The 19,657-nt window shown below is 42.6% G+C and overlaps 1 protein-coding gene and 1 long non-coding RNA gene across 2 annotated transcripts in view; one reads left to right on the forward strand and one right to left on the reverse strand.

The window, feature by feature from the left end:
* OTOP1 (otopetrin 1) overlaps positions 1–9,121 on the reverse strand; it is a 36,386-nt gene extending 27,265 nt beyond the window's left edge. The window contains exons 1-2 of the mRNA XM_048847250.2: positions 8,573–9,121; positions 1,197–1,333 (exon numbers count right to left, since the gene is read on the reverse strand). Coding sequence (XP_048703207.1) covers positions 1,197–1,333; positions 8,573–8,996 — 561 coding nt within the window. The 5' untranslated portion in view covers positions 8,997–9,121. The remainder of the gene's footprint in view (positions 1–1,196; positions 1,334–8,572) is intronic.
* On the forward strand, positions 8,794–17,025 carry LOC125635504 (uncharacterized). The gene is made up of 3 exons (XR_007356283.2): positions 8,794–8,912; positions 15,697–16,100; positions 16,247–17,025. It is a non-coding gene; the product is annotated as an uncharacterized LOC125635504 (long non-coding RNA).
* The last annotated feature ends 2,632 nt before the right edge of the window (positions 17,026–19,657 follow it).

A 19,657-nucleotide genomic window follows, 5' to 3' on the forward strand; every position in this document is an offset into this window, starting at 1 on the left:
ACACACTGTGCTCGGCCCTCATGCATGTGCATAATCTGGCTCACCATCCAGGATGGAGAAATTGTAAGAGGATCTTGATTCAGGTATTCAACATTATGGAGGCTATTGTGAAATCTCAACAGTCTCTCCCTTTTGACCTATTACATAATAACAAGGGAGTTGTCTGCAAGTTTAAAATACTAGAAAAGGAAACCCTTCTTTATGCAACATGTAATCAAATGTGGAATTCATTGCCACATGATGACATGGAGACAAATGGCTGGACTTAGAATACGACTGGATAACTGTACACTCCTCATTGGCTACGTTTGCTGCTATCCACAACGTGATGTGCGTAATCAAATAACATGCTTCAGGGTGAAAACCATCATTTACTTGTTTTAGGAAGGAATTTCCCCAGATGAACAAGCATTGCACAACTACATAAGTACATTATGTAGGAGTTTTGCCTTCCTTTGAAGAATCAGATATTCATTACTGTCAGCTGCAGGATACCAGACTAGATGGATCGATGGACTGAACCAGTATGGCAAGTTCCTGTACAGAAGCAACAGTGAAATGCATGTTTCAGAGTAGCAGCCGTGTTATTCTGTATTCGCAAAAAGAAAAGGAGTACTTGTGGCACCTTAGAGACTAACCAGTTTATTTGAGCATAAGCTTTCGTGAGCTACAGCTCACTTCATCGGATGCAGTGATGAAGTGAGCTGTAGCTCACGAAAGCTTATGCTCAAATAAACTGGTTAGTCTCTAAGGTGCCACAAGTACTCCTTTTCTTTCAGTGAAATGCATTTGTCTCATTTCATATAAAAAAAATTATGACAACTATGTGCCTAACTTGAACTACAAAAAGGTATGTCGTTCCAAATGTGGGACCAAATTTTTAGGAGACCTTCTTATCCATGTGAAACATTTATATATACATCTCTATATGTGAGGAGCTAGTTCATTTTCAGATACAAACAGGCATTTTTGGATACAAATTGGGTAACTTCTTGCTCAACTGCCTGGTCTGCATGCTCAAATCCCAGTTTGCATGCAGAAAGGGGTATGCACACACAAAAAATTTAGCCCTTAACTACTTATCTCCTAATGTTTTTATAAACTAATTTAGCAAAAACAGAGCAAGAGGAACAGACAAAAGTTATGCTTGGTCAGAAAAACAGACATAATAACAAGCTAAAACTGGTTGCTTTTACCTGTAAAAGCGTATGCACTGCATGTGTGACAGGAAAAATGCCTTCAGTTGCTGATAAACAGTTTGAAAATCCAATAAAGTATCCAATTTTAAAAGAGTCCAGAATTAAAGTAATCACTGCAAATAATGTAATCCCACCTAAGACAAAACAAATATTAGAAAATGTTAATATACAGTTAACCTGTCTTCAGAGAATCTGTACTAATAAATGAAAAATCATGTTTTGAAAAGGCTATCCCTACTAATCAGTAAAATAAGTAAATGGTCATAAGATCAGTTTACTCCATGCAATAAAGCTCTGTAATTCATGAAAGCTCCTTCACAATCTATGACTTAAACATAACCACAATACATGAATAGCTCATGCAGTATGTAGGGACCAATCTTACAATTCCCAGGGAGTTGAGGGCATTCAGCATCTTGTAGAAGCTGCTCAGAACTTTGCTGGATCAGAGCCTCAAGTAACTGTAGCACAGAGCCAGTTATACAGTCAAATGAATTAATGCACTATATAGCTACACAGCAAACTATACCATTCACAGAGCTGAACAATAATGTTACAGTCTCCTGACCCAAGAGTCCTACACTGGGTAGTAATACAATCACTTGGTATGCCATCTCAATTGTTCAGAAGGTTATACTGAACCACTATAAGTCAGAGACCAAAAACTGTATGCTTTCTTTTTACAAATGCACTCAGATTTCAGACTTCATCCTGAGATCCATTACTTTAACATATGTAAATAAATAAATAGTTTGTCTAAATTTTTATATAATGTTTTTAAAGGGTTTTTTTAAATGTTTCCTTTACTGGTTTTTTTAGTATAACTCCAATGTCTTTCACTTCAAAGATCTAAATGGGAACTCATTGTGGAAAGCTATATGATAAGATACAGCTGTGTTGCTATTGAACCTTATTGTACCAGCATAATTAAGTAACAAGACACAACGGGAGATAAAATTACTGAGCCAGACTCTGAGACCTTTATTCAGTTTTTTTCCTAAGTCCTTACTCAGACAAACTCCCATTGACTTTAACTTAACTTTAGCTGAATAAAGCCCAGGTAAAAACTGGCTAAGGACCCTCAGAACGTAGATCACTGTGTCTTTGTCCCTATTTCTTATTGCTCAAAGAGAATTGTGATCTAAAGATGGTAAATGATATCACAAGAGTTGACTTTATTAAGTATTTATATTATACTTAAAGGTCCAAATCCTGCTCACCTTATTAACGTGAGATGTTCCACTGGAATTATTGTTTTGGGGCAATATATATTTTGTTCCCTAAAATTAAAGTTAACAAGTCAACGAAGGAGACCCTTCATTTTTATAATAACATGTTAAGTACCCTACTAAAGATGAGCTATTTATTTGAATGAAAATTTTTAAAATATAGTGTAATTGTTGCTGTTTGGGAATTATTCATATTTACAGTGTACTCACCTGTTCATTACAAATGAACAAGAAGCTCCAACATGGGTTAGGTAGTACCTTCTATTGGACCAGAAGTTGGTCCAATAAAAGGTATAACCTTACCACCTTGTCTCTCTAATACCCTGGGACTGACACAGCTACAACAACACTGTATACAAGAAGCTCCAAATCTGGTGCAGTGGAGAAAAAAATACATCAGTCACTTTGCTACAGCCATTTCTAAAATAACACAGTTTATTCAATTTGTTAGCTCTTTGTCAATATACAAATACAGATTTGGGGACAGAATGCAATGTGAAGAATTTCATTTCCATTAGTATTTTTAGTTTTAATATTTTACAAATACTTGCTATATAAAGAAACCAAAGACCAAAATCCCTAGGGTTATACCTTACACCAGCAGAGAATTTGGCCTCAACTTTTCGCTTTTATAGTTCAAAAACTAAGGGCCCACTCTGCAAACACCTGTGTGTGTGCGTAATTTTACTCAAGCGAGTATTCCCACTGAGTTCAATTGAACTAGTTATTATGTGAGTGACGTTACTCACATATGGAAGTGTTTGAAGGATTGGGCCCTAGGTTTAACTACACGTATTGTATAATTTTTCATTATGTACACAAGTAAATTGTACTGTAAGGTGGTAGATTCGAGACTGCTTTAGCAGTTAGTCGTTTAGGTTTCCTTCTACAAGGAATTAATATTGTTCTAAAGGGAATTAGCATTGTTAATTCCATTAAAATAACTTGCAGGATTAATTTCTAAAAATACCAGGAAACTACTACCAAAAAAATGCAATTTTAAAAATCAGTCTATTTGGATTTTTTTTCTAATGGTTTCAACATGCCTTAAGGATTTATTTCTTTTTGAATATAATTATCTCATCAACAGGAAACAAGATCCTTCTGCTGCAACAGTTTATATCACATTGGAGAAAAACTTATGTGGTTCTTGTTTAATAAATTCTTATACATAGACTGACTTGATGTGTGACTGGAAATGATTTAAGACCTTAATCCTGATTCCAGTGGGAAAACTCCCATTGAGTTCAGTGGTTTAGGCTCAAATCCTAATATATAATATTTATATATTATAAATATATGTATACACCATTTTCTCTCACTTTAGTTAAGTACTATATATAGTAAATATATTTATAATGTAGATTTATAATATTTTATCGTTTATAATTATATATTTATAATTTAAAATGGTGTGAAATGGTGAAGCAATGTAGTTGGTGAAAAGGATGCACAGTCCTAGGGTCTGATTCTGCAAGCTCTTTTTCATTACTTATGAGAAGAGTTCAACTGACTTTAAGGCATTATTAAGGTGAAGAAAAAGAAAGAAAGAAAATCAGGTTTAAACACACAAAAGCAAAAATAATCATATCTTAGATTCCTGATCAGACCCCTCCACTACGCACATATTTGTTTTTGCATGAATCAGCTATTGTATATTTACTGTAACTGCCTTCTGTGTAACTTTGTATTACACGTGGTCATGGATTTCCTTTAATGAGGGTTCTAGATTTCAAGTGTTTTAGACAATTATTCTAAATGGTCAGTGGAGAAACACTTACTTTCCCCCCACACAGCGTAATTATGATTTATGTCATATTGAGTATTTCTGCACACATGCTTCCTTTGGTTCTCTTTAAATATGCTATGGGTTCAAACTTACTCCCACTGAAGTCAACCAGAGTTGTGCCCATTGACTTCAAGGAAGCCGGGTAGGTCTTCTGTGACTCATATAAATAAAAATATTTTGTTTGGGCTGGTTCAAACAACAAGTAGTACAGGTAATGTCTCAGGCCAATACACCAACAACATATACAAAATGCCCAACATTCAAATTTAAGGCTAAGGGTCATAGTCCACGTTAACTAGGCTGGCCATAATTTATGTATAACTTGTGCTGTTGGAGAAATAGGATAAACTTGCTCATGGGAACAATTTGTTTGTTTCTCTCTTTTTTTTCATAAGATGTCCACCTCATTTGACTTATCTTCATTGTTTTCTTGTGTAGTGCCTATGGCTCTTTTTTAACCATGGGATCAAGACAGGAAAATGCCATACTGGAGTAAGTCAGGCAAAGGACTTCATTTATGCATCTTTCTTGATAAGCTTTGAGGAAATGATTACTTGGGGCATGCTCATATAATCCTAATGGAAGCAAAACAGCAACTGAAGTCAATAGAAACATTGCCTACATTAAGACTTCAGGAGATGTGCTTTGTATACCATACAAATTGGGAAAGAACAATGCTCTAAGGTTCAAACTGCCAATATCTAGTCACAAAAGGATCTGGTTAGAAATGGATATAAAAAGATACATAACTATCTAAAAAGATGTTTTTGTTCAGTAATTCTCATCCAACATTTATGCTGGTAAAATGCAAGCCATAAGTGATACAGTAATTACAGTTTTTCACCATGGTATTCACTGACTAAAGAAAATTCATAAAATAGGTCATTTATTGGATATCAAAATGCTGGACAATTAAATCCAACTAAGTAATCTAGATAAATATTAACATTTTCTAGTCTAACTAGTCTTTTTTCTAGTCTTACCAGTTAATTCATGCACATTTTCTTTATGCAATGAGAACAAAGAGGCACATTCTAAAAAACTAGCTAATAGAGCTGGCCAAAAAAATGAGGAAAACTTGTGAAAATAATCATGAAAATGGTCAGACTAATTAACGGTCAGAGTGATTAACCAGTAGAACAATTTACCCAGGGTTCTGATGGATTCTCCATCACTGCCAGTTTTAAGATCAAGGTTGGATATTTTTCTAAAATATATTCTCTAGGAATTATTTTAGGGAAGTTCTATGGCCTGTGTTATACAGCAGATCAGACTAGATGGTCACAGTGGTCCCTTCTGGTCTTGGAGTCAAAGAATCAATGACAAAACATTTCTTTTTTTTCAAACTTTTAAACAGTTCTACTAGCTAATCATTTTTATCACAACATTATTGATACTTTTTAAGAGATTAGTACTGTAGTTCTAACTCTGGAAAAGGAAGGTAATGTGAGTCTTGCCAGAGTAAGTACTGCAGGATTAGACCTTTTTTAATAAATCCAGGTATGTTTTCTTCTAACATTGGTTAAAGGAATTGTCTAGAATTGTCCAAGCAATAATTTAGCATAGGAAAATGTGGTCTGAATATCAGGAAAATTTTTCTAACTGTGAAATTTATTAGACTGTGAAATAGTCATCCAATGGAAATTTTGGAAGACTCATCACTTGACAAAGCATTAAAGAATGTACTGTAAAGAGCAATCCTGCATTGGCGGGGGATATGGATAAGATGACCTAATAGTTCTTTTGCATATCTCATTTATATTATAGCATATCTCATGCTAAGATTCTATGATTCATTATATCCTCCATGGCAAGTGAAAAAATGTGCCACAAAGATAAAGGGCCAGATTTTGCCACCCTTACTCAAGTTGAGTAGTATCTTACTCCTCAATTAATGGAACTACTCAAGGAGTAAAGCGCTACTTAATGTGAGTAAAGGTAGCAGAACTTGGCCCAAAATAAAGCCAAATTCAACCTTGGCATAAATCAAATGACACCCAAGAAGAATTTGATCCATCTATCTTCCTAAAGTAAAACTGTTTAACTACCAGGATTTGGCTAAGAATGGCATATTGTTATGGGAAATAGTAAATACTAATCAGTGACTATTCATGTGATGCCATGTTAATAGTATAAATTTTTAGCAAAGTGACTATGCAGAAAAAGTATGTATAACTTTGGGTTTTAATAAAATACAAATTTCAAGTACTGTTAATACTGGCAGTAAGAGACTAAAGAAGGCACAACAGTAGGGCTGAGAAAGAATGAAGTTTATTAGCAACTACTTATTGTTTAGAATTATCACATTTTAAACTTCCTAGTGTTTTTCATCTAAGTGATAGTCACTAGCTGCTGCACAGAGAATTTTCTCTATTTGCATCTAAGCCATGAGATATTGATTTGAAAATTTCTCTGGCCCCAGTGGTTTATTCAGCCTCTATATTGCATTTAACTCGTTGGTGTTTCCAGTCTACCATTTACAGCACTACAGGCAGAAAAAAAGACTGTTAATAAAAACAGCCTTGCCAGCTGGAATTCCAAACTACAGCTCAATGGTTACTGCAGAGGACCTTGCTTTTTTCCTGCAATCCTGAAACACAACATTCTTTTCAGTTAATGTGATTTTGTCATACTATTCAATACAACATTCAATAAAACCATTGCGGGCCTACATCCCATATGCACATGACTGCGCAAATAATTGCTTCTGCAAAAGCCTTGCAAAGCTTCCCAGAAATGCCCTTTTTCGCCTACAGGTGCTACCAGTATGGTACACATAGTTCATATCCTAAACTGCAAGCTCCTTGGGGAAGGGTCCTTGTCTTCTTGTCTCTCTGAAAAGTACCATAAATACTTATGGTGCCTTAAGAACATAAGAATGCTGGGTCAGACCAATGATCCATCTAACCCAGTATCCTATCTTCCAGCAATGGCTGGTGCTGAATGCTTCAGTTGGAATGGACAACGCATGGCAATTATTGAGTGATCTATCCCCAGCTTCTGGCAGTCAGAGGCTGAGGTACATCCAGAGCATGGGGTTGCATCCCTGACCATCTTGGCTAATAGCCACTGATGACCTATCCTTCATGAACTTATCTAATTATTTTTTGGACCACAATATAATTTTGGCCTTCATAACATCCCCTGGCAATGAGTTTCACATGTTGACTGTGTGCCCCCATGAAGAAGTACTTCCTCATGTTTGTTTTAAAGCTGCTGCCTATTAATTTTAATTAGATGACCCCTCCTTCTTGTGTTATGTGAAGGGATCAACAACACTTCTTTATTCACTTTCTCCAAACCATTCATGATTTTATAGACCTCTGACATAACCTCCTCTTAGTTTTCTCTTTTTTCAAGCTGAACAGTACCAGTCTTTTTAACCTCTCCTCATAAGGAAGGTTTTCCATACCCCTAAACATTTTTGTTGCCCTTCTCTGTACCTCTTTCAATTCTAATACATCTTTTTTTAAATGGGGCAACCAGAACTGCATCCAGTATTCAAGGTGTGGATGTACCATGGATTTATAGAGTGGCATTATGATATTAACTCTCTTATCTATCCCTTTCCTACAGGTAACACGGGTAATAATAACAGTTTGTTTGTATAGACAAGCTTTGACACCTGTGATGCATTCTGCAATAAAATAAATAATATTGCATTGCTTGAAAAGAGTTCACTTCCCAAGTCCCAAATTCCTCTAGACAAATAGACTCACACCTACACAATTGCCTGATCTAACCTAACTATCCTATTTTAAATGTGCCCACCATCCTGGTTATCTAGGTTTTAAGTAAGTAGGGAGTGTGCATGGGGCGGGGTTCAATCTCTAGTATGTTCATCTCTGTGATTGGTATCCATATAATCTATATCTACATCTATTTTTATATCTAGATATAACTATGTAGTTGATTTTAATTTTTGTTTGGTTGGTTTTTATTGTTTTTGTACAGAAAATAAGAAAATTATCATTATGAAGAACAGAAGAATAACAAAATAAAAAGGAGCTTCAAATATACTGGTGTCAAGCATATGTCGGACTCTGGTAGGAAAGGTAGAAATTAGGGGATTTCAGAGGAACCCTCTGGGAGTGAAATTTCTCTTTTCATAGTAATGTGACTGACAAGTTGCAGGTTGCATGGAATGAATCCACTAGAAATTTCCATTCTGCTTGAGTATGGGAACCTTCACTACTATACGGCCAAGGGTAGGGCAAGTACACAGACCATAGATTTGACCCTAAAACGCGCTGAGCCCCCTGGGAGGTTGCGGGGTTTTTTTGGCTATCCTCGCAGGGGAAACCAAAGCGCAGACTTGGCTCTGCCAGTAAATGGAAGTGGGACTCGCGACTTACACTTTAACCAGCGGGCTCCTGCGTGGGTGTCTTTCTCTTGGATCAGCGTCCTCTGCGTGTAGCTCCTGAAGATGTACCACAGCATCCAGAGCAGCTGGATGAGCATGATGGTGATGAGATAGGAGAGCAGCTCCTGCTTGCTGATGCCCACGGCATGCACAGCCCAGGCGAACATGAGCAGCAGCCCGGCTAGGAACAAGTTGATGCCGTACTGGCTGCTCAGGATCTCAGCGTTTTTCTGCGGGCAGCTGCTTCCCACCAAGCGGCTGCCTCCAGGCTGCCCTGGGGGCCCCTGCGCCGACTTCTCCATCTCCCACTCCTCCGGCTGCCGGCTGCTTGGGTAAGGCTGCGGCTGGTCCGGGCACCCCTCGCGGCTCTTCTTCCCCGCAGAGCTGGAGGTGGTGTCTGCATTATCTTCCACCATCGCGGCCACCCGCCAAGCGCCCTGAGACCGGCTGGGGGTGGCCGAGCTCCTCAGCGGGACTCGGGTGGGGAAGAAACGGGGGGTGACAGACAAGGCCCCGCAGCAGGGACCCCCCTACTCGCTGTGTAACAGTGAGGAGGCGGGGGGGGGGGGCAGCGAGCAGGGTCACTTCGCCGCCTCTGTTAGCGCTCACAGAGACCGCTCAGCTCCACTGCCAGCCTGCTGCCTCCTTCCCTTCCTCCCCCTGCCTGTCCCTTCTCCTGCCCGGGTCACCTCCCTGCTCCCTGCCGGGCTGGGCTGGGCTCAGTGGCCTCAAAGTTCCTCCCGCCTTCCCCGCGGGTTTGCAGGGGCTGCGTGCTCAAGCAGCAACGCGCCTCACTCGCCCGGCTCTCGCTCCCTCGCCTTCGCAGCGCAGGGAACCCGAGCCGGGTTCTTATAGAGCCGGCCGGCCGGCGCGGCTGGGGCAGGTCCCGCTGGCACTGCCGCCGGGTTGGCGCGGGAGGGGATTGGATGTCAGCCGCCCACCGCCCTGGGGGGGGGGGGTAGTGACCCCTGGGCAGCTCACGAGCGTCAGCCAGCCCCTGGGCCCCGTTCCCTCCTTCTGTCCCTGCCCCGGGTGCGAGCGCCGCGAGCGGGGGGGGGGGGTCTAGGTATCCGGTGCGGGAGCGGGGAGCGGGCTGTGGGGTGGGGTGGGGTGCGCCTGTTGGAGGAGTGTGTGGGAGGAGGTGGGTATGGCGGGTCTGTGTGCCGCGCCTCAGCAGGGGTGAGACGGGTGACGGACGTCGGGCGATGCACACGGAGGGGGGTGATTTCGGAGGGCCTGCAAGGCAGCTGGAGAAGGCTGCACGTCGGGCCGCTGAAGCGGGGCGTCGGGGAGTGCGGCGCGCCTGTTAGGGTGGAGGGCTGAGCTGTGTGTCGGGGCTGGAAGAGAGGGGCAGGGTGTTTGGCGGTGGGGAGCCGGGTAGTGTAGCGGTAGCGGTGGGACGGGAGGGGCGAAGGACGCAAGCGGTGGCTGGAGCGGTTTCCTTGTCGGGGTGTGTAATGGAGAGGTGCAGGGATTCGAGTGCGGGCGGGTTGTCAGCGTGTAGGGGCCCGGGCTGTGCGGTGGAGCTGTAGGAGCAGGGTGTGTGGAGCGTGCTGGTAGGAGTGGGAGGTGTTGGTCGCCTTAACTGTGGAGGGGATGGGTAAGAGAGGTGAAGGGGTTCCCCCGTGTAGGGGCCTGAAGAAGGGGTGGTTTGTCAGTGCTGAAAGCGGGCGAGAGTGGATTGTTTCTCGGTGTTTGGGTGGGGAGTCTGTAGCGGAGGTGTGGGACTGAGGTGGGCGGTTTGTGGGTGCCTAGAGTAGGGGCGCCTGACATGAAGTGGAGAGGTGTGATGTGCTTTGAGGAAATGGAAAAGGAAGAGAGAGAATAATCAGCGCAGAAAAATCCATTAGCTAATTTATCTTTCCCAGGGGAGCTTTGTGGAAGGGATCCACAAATAATGACAAAGAGCTAAGCCACGTGGTATCAAGAGAGAGAGATAGAATGTCAGTGTTTCCTAGACAGATTCCTGAAAGGCATATGGAGTCTGGGATCCGGAGGGGGGAATTAATAACAGGTAATTCAATTCCATCTCACTCAGGTGGAAATGTGGTAATTGCCATGATCTGGGACTTTCATTCCCTCTCATCTTATTTTGGCAGGTATTACTTCATCTGGCTATAAAACACTTTTCTTTTCAAGCAGCATCTCTGTTACCCAAGGGAGTACAATCTAGTAAGGAGCTAAGAGTCACGACTTCTAGGCATTGCTGTGTGACATAGGCAAGTCACATACTGTATAGCCTGATCCTATAATGTGCTGAGCAGCTGGGAAGTGCTGAGACTCCCTCAGTTTCCGTTAAAGACAGGACAACCAAGGGCACTGCAGAACTGGTCACTGAACCCTCTGTACCTTAATAACAGGAGTGTTGTGGTGCTTGACTAATTAACATTTGTAAAGTACTCTGAGATCCTTCAGTGAAATGGTTACATATGTGGTATTATAATGTTTGCTTGGTAGAGAATGCCAAACTCAGGGTTTCAAAACAGGTTTAGTTATAACCTCCTATTTTTGCTTATACAAGACATAAATAAATAAGTAAATAAGTAAATAAATAAAACATAGATTTAAAAACACCCTCTATTTGGACTGAAATTGCCCATCCTTGCTAAATAATTTCCATTTAAAAAAACAGATGCAGTTTTTTCCAGTTAGGGTAGACTGGAAAAGACGGGGGGGGGGGGTATTCTAAAAAAATAATGTCACACTTTCATCACTCTATACCTACTCCCACCACCACCCCCCAGAAGCAAACTGTAGCTCACCCACACTCTTTGTGACATACAAACACACATGTTTTATTTGCTTAGCATGAAAGATATAGGGACACAATTTGCATAAGCGAGCCTATACATGTCTCATTGAATCACATGCAGTAAAATCCTCCAAATCCACCACCTTAACAGCCAGAGCCAGAAAGTGGATGTGATGCTCTGTACCTCAGGGGAACACCCTACACCCCCATGTTCATCTTTATAAAATGACTGTGTGGTATCCAATGCCAAGTTTGTCATGTTGGGTGTCTTTGGAAGGCTCATAATGCACTGAGCATGGCTGTTATAGTGATGTTATAGTACAGTAACGTTATAAGTCATAATTTCATGTATATAATTATGAGGCTGAAAATGTATCCTCATGGCTTAAAGCAAGCCCATGAACAAAACTCTCCAAGAACAGAGAGGCAGTTCACACCTCATCAGGGCATGGTTGGGACAAACCCAGCCCAGCCTCACAGGAACTATGGACACTGGCTTAGGCAGCAACAAAAGAATCTGTTAGACCCTTGAGCAAGTCACCCCCTTCCTTTGGTCAGTTTGAGACTGTGATGAGGTAACGTTCACCTGACTCTAAAAGGGGAGGGGAGCAAAGCCAAGAGGAAAGAAAGGACATGATAAAAGGGAGAGACATTTTGCCATGCTCTTTCTCTTCCTCTTACATCTACAGACACCACCACCACCACCAAGCAACTGAAGCTCTTATCAAAGGGGAGAGCCTGACTGAAAAGCAATCAGCCAGTCTGTGGTGAGAAGCATCTAAGTTTTTAAAGACACTGAAAGTGTTAAGATCAGCTTAGAATGCATTTTGCTTTTATTTCATTTGACCAAATCTGACTTGTTATACTTTGACTTATAATCACTTAAAATCATAGAATATCAGGGTTGGACGGGACCTTAGGAGGTCATCTAGTCCAACCCCCTGCTCAAAGCAGGTCCAATCCCCAACTAAATCATCCCAGCCAGGGCTCTATCAAGCCTGACCTTAAAAACCTCTAAGAAAAGAGATTCTACGATCTCCCCAGGTAATGCATTCCAATGCTTCACCACCCTCCTCGTGAAAAAGTTTTTCCTAATATCCAACCTAAATCTCCCCCACTGCAACTATAGCACTCCTTGTTCTGTCATCTACTACCACTGAGAACAGTCTAGATCCATCCTCTTTGGAACCCCCTTTCAGGTAATTGAAAGCAGCTATCAAATCCCCCCTCATTCTTCTCCTCTGCAGACTAAATAATCCCAGTTCCCTCAGCCTCTCCTCATAAACCACGTGCTCCAGCCCCCTAATTTGTTGCCCTCTGCTGGACTCTTTCCAATTTTTCCACATCTTTCTTGTAGTGTGGGGCCCAAAACTGGACACAGTACTCCAGATGAGGCCTCACCAATGCCGAATAGAGGGAAACAATCACATCCCTCGATCTGCTGGCAATGCTCCTGCTTATACAGACCAAAATGCAATTAGCCATCTTGGCAACAAGGGCACATTGTTGATTCATATCCAGCTTCTTGTCCACTGTAACCCCTAGGTCCTTTTCTGCAGAACTGCTGCCTAGCCACTCAGCCCCTAGTCTGTAGCAGTGCATGGGATTCTTCTGCCCTAAGTGCAGGACTCTGCACTTGTCCTTCTTGAACCTCATCAGATTTCTTTTGGACCAATCCTCTAATTTGTCTAGATTCCTCTGTATGCTATCCCTACCCTCCAGCATATCTACCACTCCTCCCAGTTTGGTGTCATCTGCAAATTTGCTGAGGGTGCAATCCACGCCATCCTCCAGATTATTAATGAAGATATTGAACATAACCGACCCCAGGACCGACCCTTGGGTATTCTGCTTGATACCAGCTGCCAACTAGACATGGAGCCATTGATCACTACCTGTTGAGCCCGATGATCTAGCAAGCTTTCTATCCACCTTATAGTCCATTCATCCAGCCCATACTTCTTTAACTTGCTGGCAAGAATACTGTGGGAGACTGTGTCAAAAGCTTTGCTAAAGTCAAGGAATAAGATGTCCACAGCTTTCCCCTCATCCACAGAGCCAAATATCTCGTCATAGAAGGCAATTAGGTTCGTCAGGCATGACCTGCTCTTGGTGAATCCATGCTGACTGTTCCTGATCACTTTCCTCTCCTCTAAGTGCTTCAGAATTGTTTCCTGGAGGACCTGCTCCACGATTTTTCCAAGGACTGAGGTGAGGCTGACCGGCCTGTAGTTCCCCGGATCCTTCTTCTTCCCCTTTTTAAAGATGGGCACTATATTAGCCTTTTTCCAGTCATCTGGGACCTCCCCCAATCGCCATGAGTTTTCAAAGATAATGGCCAATGGCTCTGCAATCACATCCGCCAATTCATTTAGAACCCTCGGATGCAGCGCATCTAGCCCCATGGACTTGTGCTCATCCAGGTTTTCTAAATAGTCCTGAACCACTTCTTTCTCCACAGAAGGCTGGTCACCTCCTCCCCATACTGTGCTGCCCAATGCAGTAGTCTGGGAGCTGACCTTGTTCATGAAGACAGAAGCAAAAAAAGCATTGAATACATTAGCTTTTTCCACATCCTCTGTCACTAGGTTGCCTCCTCCATGCAGTAAGGGGCCCACACTTTCCTAGACCTTCTTCTTGTTGCTAACATACCTGAAGAAACCCTTCTTGTTACTCTTAACATCTCTTGCTAGCTGCAACACCAACTGTGATTTGGCCTTCCTGATTCACTCCTGCATGCCTGAGCAATATTTTTATACTCCTCCCTGGTCATTTGTCCAATCTTCCACTTCTTATAAGCTTCTTTTTTGTGTTTAAGATCAGCAAGGATTTCACTGTTAAGCCAAGCTGGTCGCCTGCCATATTTAGTATTCTTTCTACGCATCGGGATGGTTTGTTCCTGCATCCTCAATAAGGGTTCTTTAAAATACAGCCAGCTCTCCTGGACTCCTTTCCCCCTCATGTTATTCTCCCAGGGGTTCCTGCCCATCAATTCCCTGAGGGAGTCAAAGTCTGCTTTTCTGAAGTCCAGGGTCCGTATTCTGCTGCTCTCATCTCTTCCTTGTGTCAGGATCCTGAACTCCACCAGGTCATGGTTACTGCCTCCCAGGTTCCCATCCACTTTTGCTTCCCTTACTAATTCTTTCCTATTTGTGAGCATCAGGTCAAGAGCAGCTCTGCCCCCTAGTGGGTTCCTCCAGCACTTGCACCAGGAAATTGTCCCCTATACTTTCCAAAAACTTCCTGGATTGTCTGTGCACTGCTGTCATGCTCTCCCTGAAGATATCGGGGTGATTGAAGTCCCCCATGAGAACCAGGGCCTGTGATCTAGTAACTTCTGTTAGTTGCCTGAAAAAAGCCTCGTACACCTCATCCCCCTGGTCTGTTGGTCTGTAGAAGACTCCCACCATGACATCTACATTTATAGTTAATAAATCTGTTTGTTTATTCTACCTGAAGCAGTTTGGTTTGAAGTGTATCAGAGGCTCCCCTTGGAATAACAAGCCTGGTACATATCAATCTCTTTGTTAAATTAACGAATTTATCTAAGCTTGCCACACCCAGCGAGCATAACTGGACACTGCAAGACAGAGGTTCCTAGGGTTGTTTCTGGGAACGGAGATATTGGCTCGTGTCATTTGCTTGCAAGTAGCTGTGAGCAGCTGACATGCCAGAGGCTGTGCACAGCCAAGGAGTGGGGGTTCTCACAGCAGAGCAGGGTAAGGCTGGCTCCCAGAGCCAAGAATTGGAGTGGCCTAGCAGATCACCGGTCCAGAAGGGAACGTCACAGTGGATATCAGATTTTTTTAGTTTCATCAAAATTACTGCTGCATTCTGCAACACTCTTACATTTTATTAAGAATGTATATATATATATATATATTAGGTGCCAAAATATAGCCTTCACAGAATCAAATACATTGCTTCCTTGTTAACTCATCTTTGGAGAAATTTTTTTGCAGCTAAGGAATAGCAAGTCAAATCTTCAGGCTTGGTGCCTGACTTTTTAAATGCTTAGTTACTGATTTGGGCCCTACCATTAGTATAAGGGCCCTACCATCAATCAAATGTCAGCCCCGCTCCTTGACCCCTTAAGCCCTGCCCACCTGTTGCTGGAAGTCCTGCCCTGGGGGCATTATTTCCAGGGTGAAGCCGGACACATGACTGGAAGCAAGGTGTGTCATGTGACCCCTCTAAGAGCTCCTACCACTGCCCTCTACCAATCAGGATGGGTTTCACCCCTGTAGGACCATCCTGATAGGAGATTTGACTAATTGGGGGGGAGTTTCGGGGCTAGGTGACCTGTCCGGAAGTGGGTAGTGTGACCTCTCTAACAGCTCCTCCCTCCGCCCTCTACCAATCAGAGCACAGCACCGTCACCACATAAGTCCCAGTGCCGGGCAGAAGAAGCCGTCTCTTACCAAGAATGTGTGTTTTAGAAATCGTGGAAAGGCTGAGAGGAAACATGGACTCCTTCACCACCCCCATGAGAACTTCAGACTTTGTTTTAGCCCTAATAGCCTTCGACCATTGCCGGAGAAAGCGCTACATCAGCAACAGTTTCGAGGAGGAGTAGGGAGCGGCTAAGGGGAGCCCTTTGGCCCAGCCCTTGATGGATATGCTGGAACCCAAACCCAAAATCCAACTGCTCGTGAGACACCCTGACGAGCGTGGTGGCCTCTCGTCGTCAACCCGCCTGGAGGAGGAAGGCAAACACAACTTGGGGGAGTCACCGGCAGACAAGGTGAAAGGAAAAGATGTCGCTCAGGTAAATGAACGATTTAGAAGTAACATTAGAGGATTTGTGTGTGTGTGTGCGTATATGTGTAATGGGGTTAGGAACCAAGGTTGTGTAAATCTAAAAACAAGCAGAGGGAACTTACACTTGTTTCTTTTCTGAAACTGTCTCGACAGCTCAACGATGCCTTGCTTGAGGACCCGGAGGCCCTGAACAGCATTGCATCAAGCAGCGAAGATGAACCGGGCCTGCCTTTTTTTTGTTCAACGCTGATATAAATTGTTCAGGAGAACTCCAAGGATGATAACTATGAGGAGTTTAGGAGGAGGCTTGGCATGAAACTAACTGAGCCAGTGCCATGTCAAGAGCGTAAAAAAGTCATGCGGACTATTGTACACGTTGCTGTTTATGCTGTCCTTAATCACTGTCTTAGGGAAAAGCTTTCAGAAGATTGTGAGGGCTGTGTCATAGATGCGCCAGGCCAGCAGCACCATGACTGTGTGACTTGGACTTCAGTGGATATAAACTGCAAGCTCTGGGGCCTGTGTGCTGAGCTGTGTATGGAAAGCTTATTAAACACTCTTATTGCCATAGCTTATGCTATGCAATGTCTGTGCTTAACTCAAGAATATTTAGCGCATGGGATGACCTTGATAAATGCTGTGCAATTCAGTGGAGACCCTGACCGTGTTTTAAAGAAAATGACCAAACTGGAAGATGCCTGCTTACAGCGTTATATTGATTGTCTGGTCCACGCAAAAAGTTACAGAACCCTGCTTAAGAAAAAGACTATTTGTAAGAAATCTAAAAGGATTAAGTTAGAGAATGGTGAGGGGACAAACATGCAATATAAAACTTGGTAGCTGTAAATAAAAAAAAATCTATTGAAAAGGGCTTTGTGACTATCTGTGTTTCTGTTAGGTCTCTGTGGCCCTTAAGTGAGCTAAAAGTTTTAACGGAGCATCTTGGTGTGTTTTCAAGGAGCTGTACGTCTTTTAAATTAAAAAAAAATTGTTTGTGAGAACCTAGCTCTTGCGTCTTTGTGTAAAATAGACCCATTTACAGCAAAAAGCTAAAATGTATGTTGTAGAATCTTGGGGGGGGGGGCCCTAAAAATGTGTTTACAATTTAAAAAAAATACAGGGATGGTTCAGACATGCGTTTGAGTACAATAGAGCTGACCCATCCTGTTGAACTGTATGGTTTTAATCACACCCCCACTGAATAGCCAGGGTGACTGAAAATACCCACCCTTGTTTCCCTCAGGGTTAATCGTATTAATGATCAGTAACTAAATCTGATGGGTGTCCACCCACAGTAAGGGAGGTGGGTGGGTGAGGATGGTGTGTTCTGATTAATATGAAATGAAATAAAACCTCAGGAGTTTGCAGATGCTATTGAACAGTTTAAATATAACCCCTGGATTTGGTAGAACCACTCCTGATTGATAGAGGGCAGTGTGAGGAGTTATTAGAGGGGTCACACGACCCACTTCCGGACGGGTGACCCTGCCCCACACCTTTTTCCTAGGCTGGCCACCTATCTGGAATGCAGCGTAAGATTGACCTTACCAAGGTCAAACTGGTTTTTCAAAACAGAATACAAAATGGTAGTCAACACACAAAATGGAAGACAGGGTACAAAATGGACGTTATAATTTGTTCAGAGATATCCCACACGGTCACAGTCCCCATTCTTGTATGCATTATTGAAACCTGCTTAGCCATTCTTGGCCAGTTTGATTCCAGCTGGGTATTTGGTCCAGCATGAACCAAAGGGGAATCACCAGAGAGATGAGGTGGCTATGCATTTTGCAACCATTCTGAAGTACAGGGAGTCTTCAACCACAAGACTTTATCAAATACACTGTGTTCATTTAGCATGTGAGTCCCTTTGTGGTGTTAAATCAGGATTAGATTTAGTCTACTGATTCCCACACGGCACTGCAAAGTCCCTGCCTGAGCTGATGAAGTGTACACACTGCAGTGGCATTGGAAACGACAAGGCTGATAGTGCTTGGTGACTCCAACATCTGGGTGGATGGTGAATCCTTAGAATCAGCTCCAGATTTCATGGCCACCATAATAACCAGGCTATTGCCTTGATGATTTAGCTAGACCAACCATAATCTCATTTTAAGGCCAGGGTGCACATACACTGACATGGCAAAGTACTTCAGAGATGGTAGTTTCTTCTGATAGGTCACTCTATCCAGAGTTTGCTAGGATTTTATAATAATCTTCTATCTTCAGTTCTTGATAGGAGGCACCCTATGCACTTTCTTAGTTAACTTTGCTCTCACAAAGCCTTTTTAGTTTGACAAAGCTGGTGGAAGTAAATACATTGCTGTAGCCTGTCATATCCATCTGTTGTCTGATTTAGACAGTAATCTCTTTGGGGTAGAAACTATCTTTTTGTTGTGTTTGCACAGCACCTAGCACAATTGAGTCCTAATCCTGCATAAACACATGAATGTTGACCACTGAAGGAGTGGGCTTCCACTTGCGTCTACATTTGTGGCAGACCTCTCCTATGTCACTATGCAACTTGCTGTCAGATATATCCGAGCCAACAATTTGTAGCAGATAACCGTCAGCAAATATGTAAGTGCTGTGTGTTATTAAACGCTTACAGACTCCTGTGTATAGGCAATGGTAGACAATGAAACATTCAAGATAGTTACACCACCATTTGCCTTTGAAAACTTCTCATTTGTGGCTTCTTACAAGAACTGATTTAATAGGATGAGAAGTTTCTTCAACACAGCAACGTATATACCAATTTGTCTTAATATTTACTATTGATGCTGCACTACCTACAGACTTTAGCATCTTGTCTGCTTTACATCCTAGGTACTTTTTGCAGCACATCAACCTTTTTCCTTCATCTGGTGACAACTCTCTTCTATATAGGACCCAACAGCCTAAGGGACATCTTTGTTATTAATGATTATGCTTGATAATCCTTCCTAGAGCATGAGACCACTATCATGCTGACTAATATTTGTCTCGTTTCCATGTACTCATTTTGTATCCATATCTTGTCTTGTATTTAGCCCTGAACTACATTACACAGTTAGGTCAACACAACGCAGCTTGGTTGACCTAACTCTGTAAGTGTCTACACTACAATTTTGCTCCCAGTGACATAACTCACCCACTACGCTGACGTAATAACTCCATCTCCCGGAGAGGTTGAAGTAGTTAGGTCAATGCAGTGTCAGTGTAGATATTGTGTTGCTTACATCAACTGTTGCTGGCTTTCAAAATCCATCCTATAATGTCCCACGCTGACAATTCAATCTGTGCAAGTGCTTCTGGTGAGGACATGCACCACCAATACAAGGAGCAAAGTGAAGACATGCTCAAGTGATGTAATTACTGTGACGGCTGTATGCCAATGTAAGTTAGGTTGACTTAATTTTCTAATGTCCTTAGATTGTAAACTGTTTGGGACAGGGGCAGTCTTTTTGTTGTCTGTATAGTGCCTAGCAGAAGCGAGGGCAAACTTTTTGGCCTGAGGGCCGCATCAGGTTTCTGAAATTGTATGGAGGGCCGGTTAGGGAAGGCTGTGCCTCCCCAAACAGC

The sequence above is a fragment of the Caretta caretta genome, chromosome 4, assembly GCF_965140235.1.
Source record: "Caretta caretta isolate rCarCar2 chromosome 4, rCarCar1.hap1, whole genome shotgun sequence".
Lineage (NCBI taxonomy): Eukaryota > Metazoa > Chordata > Testudines > Cheloniidae > Caretta > Caretta caretta.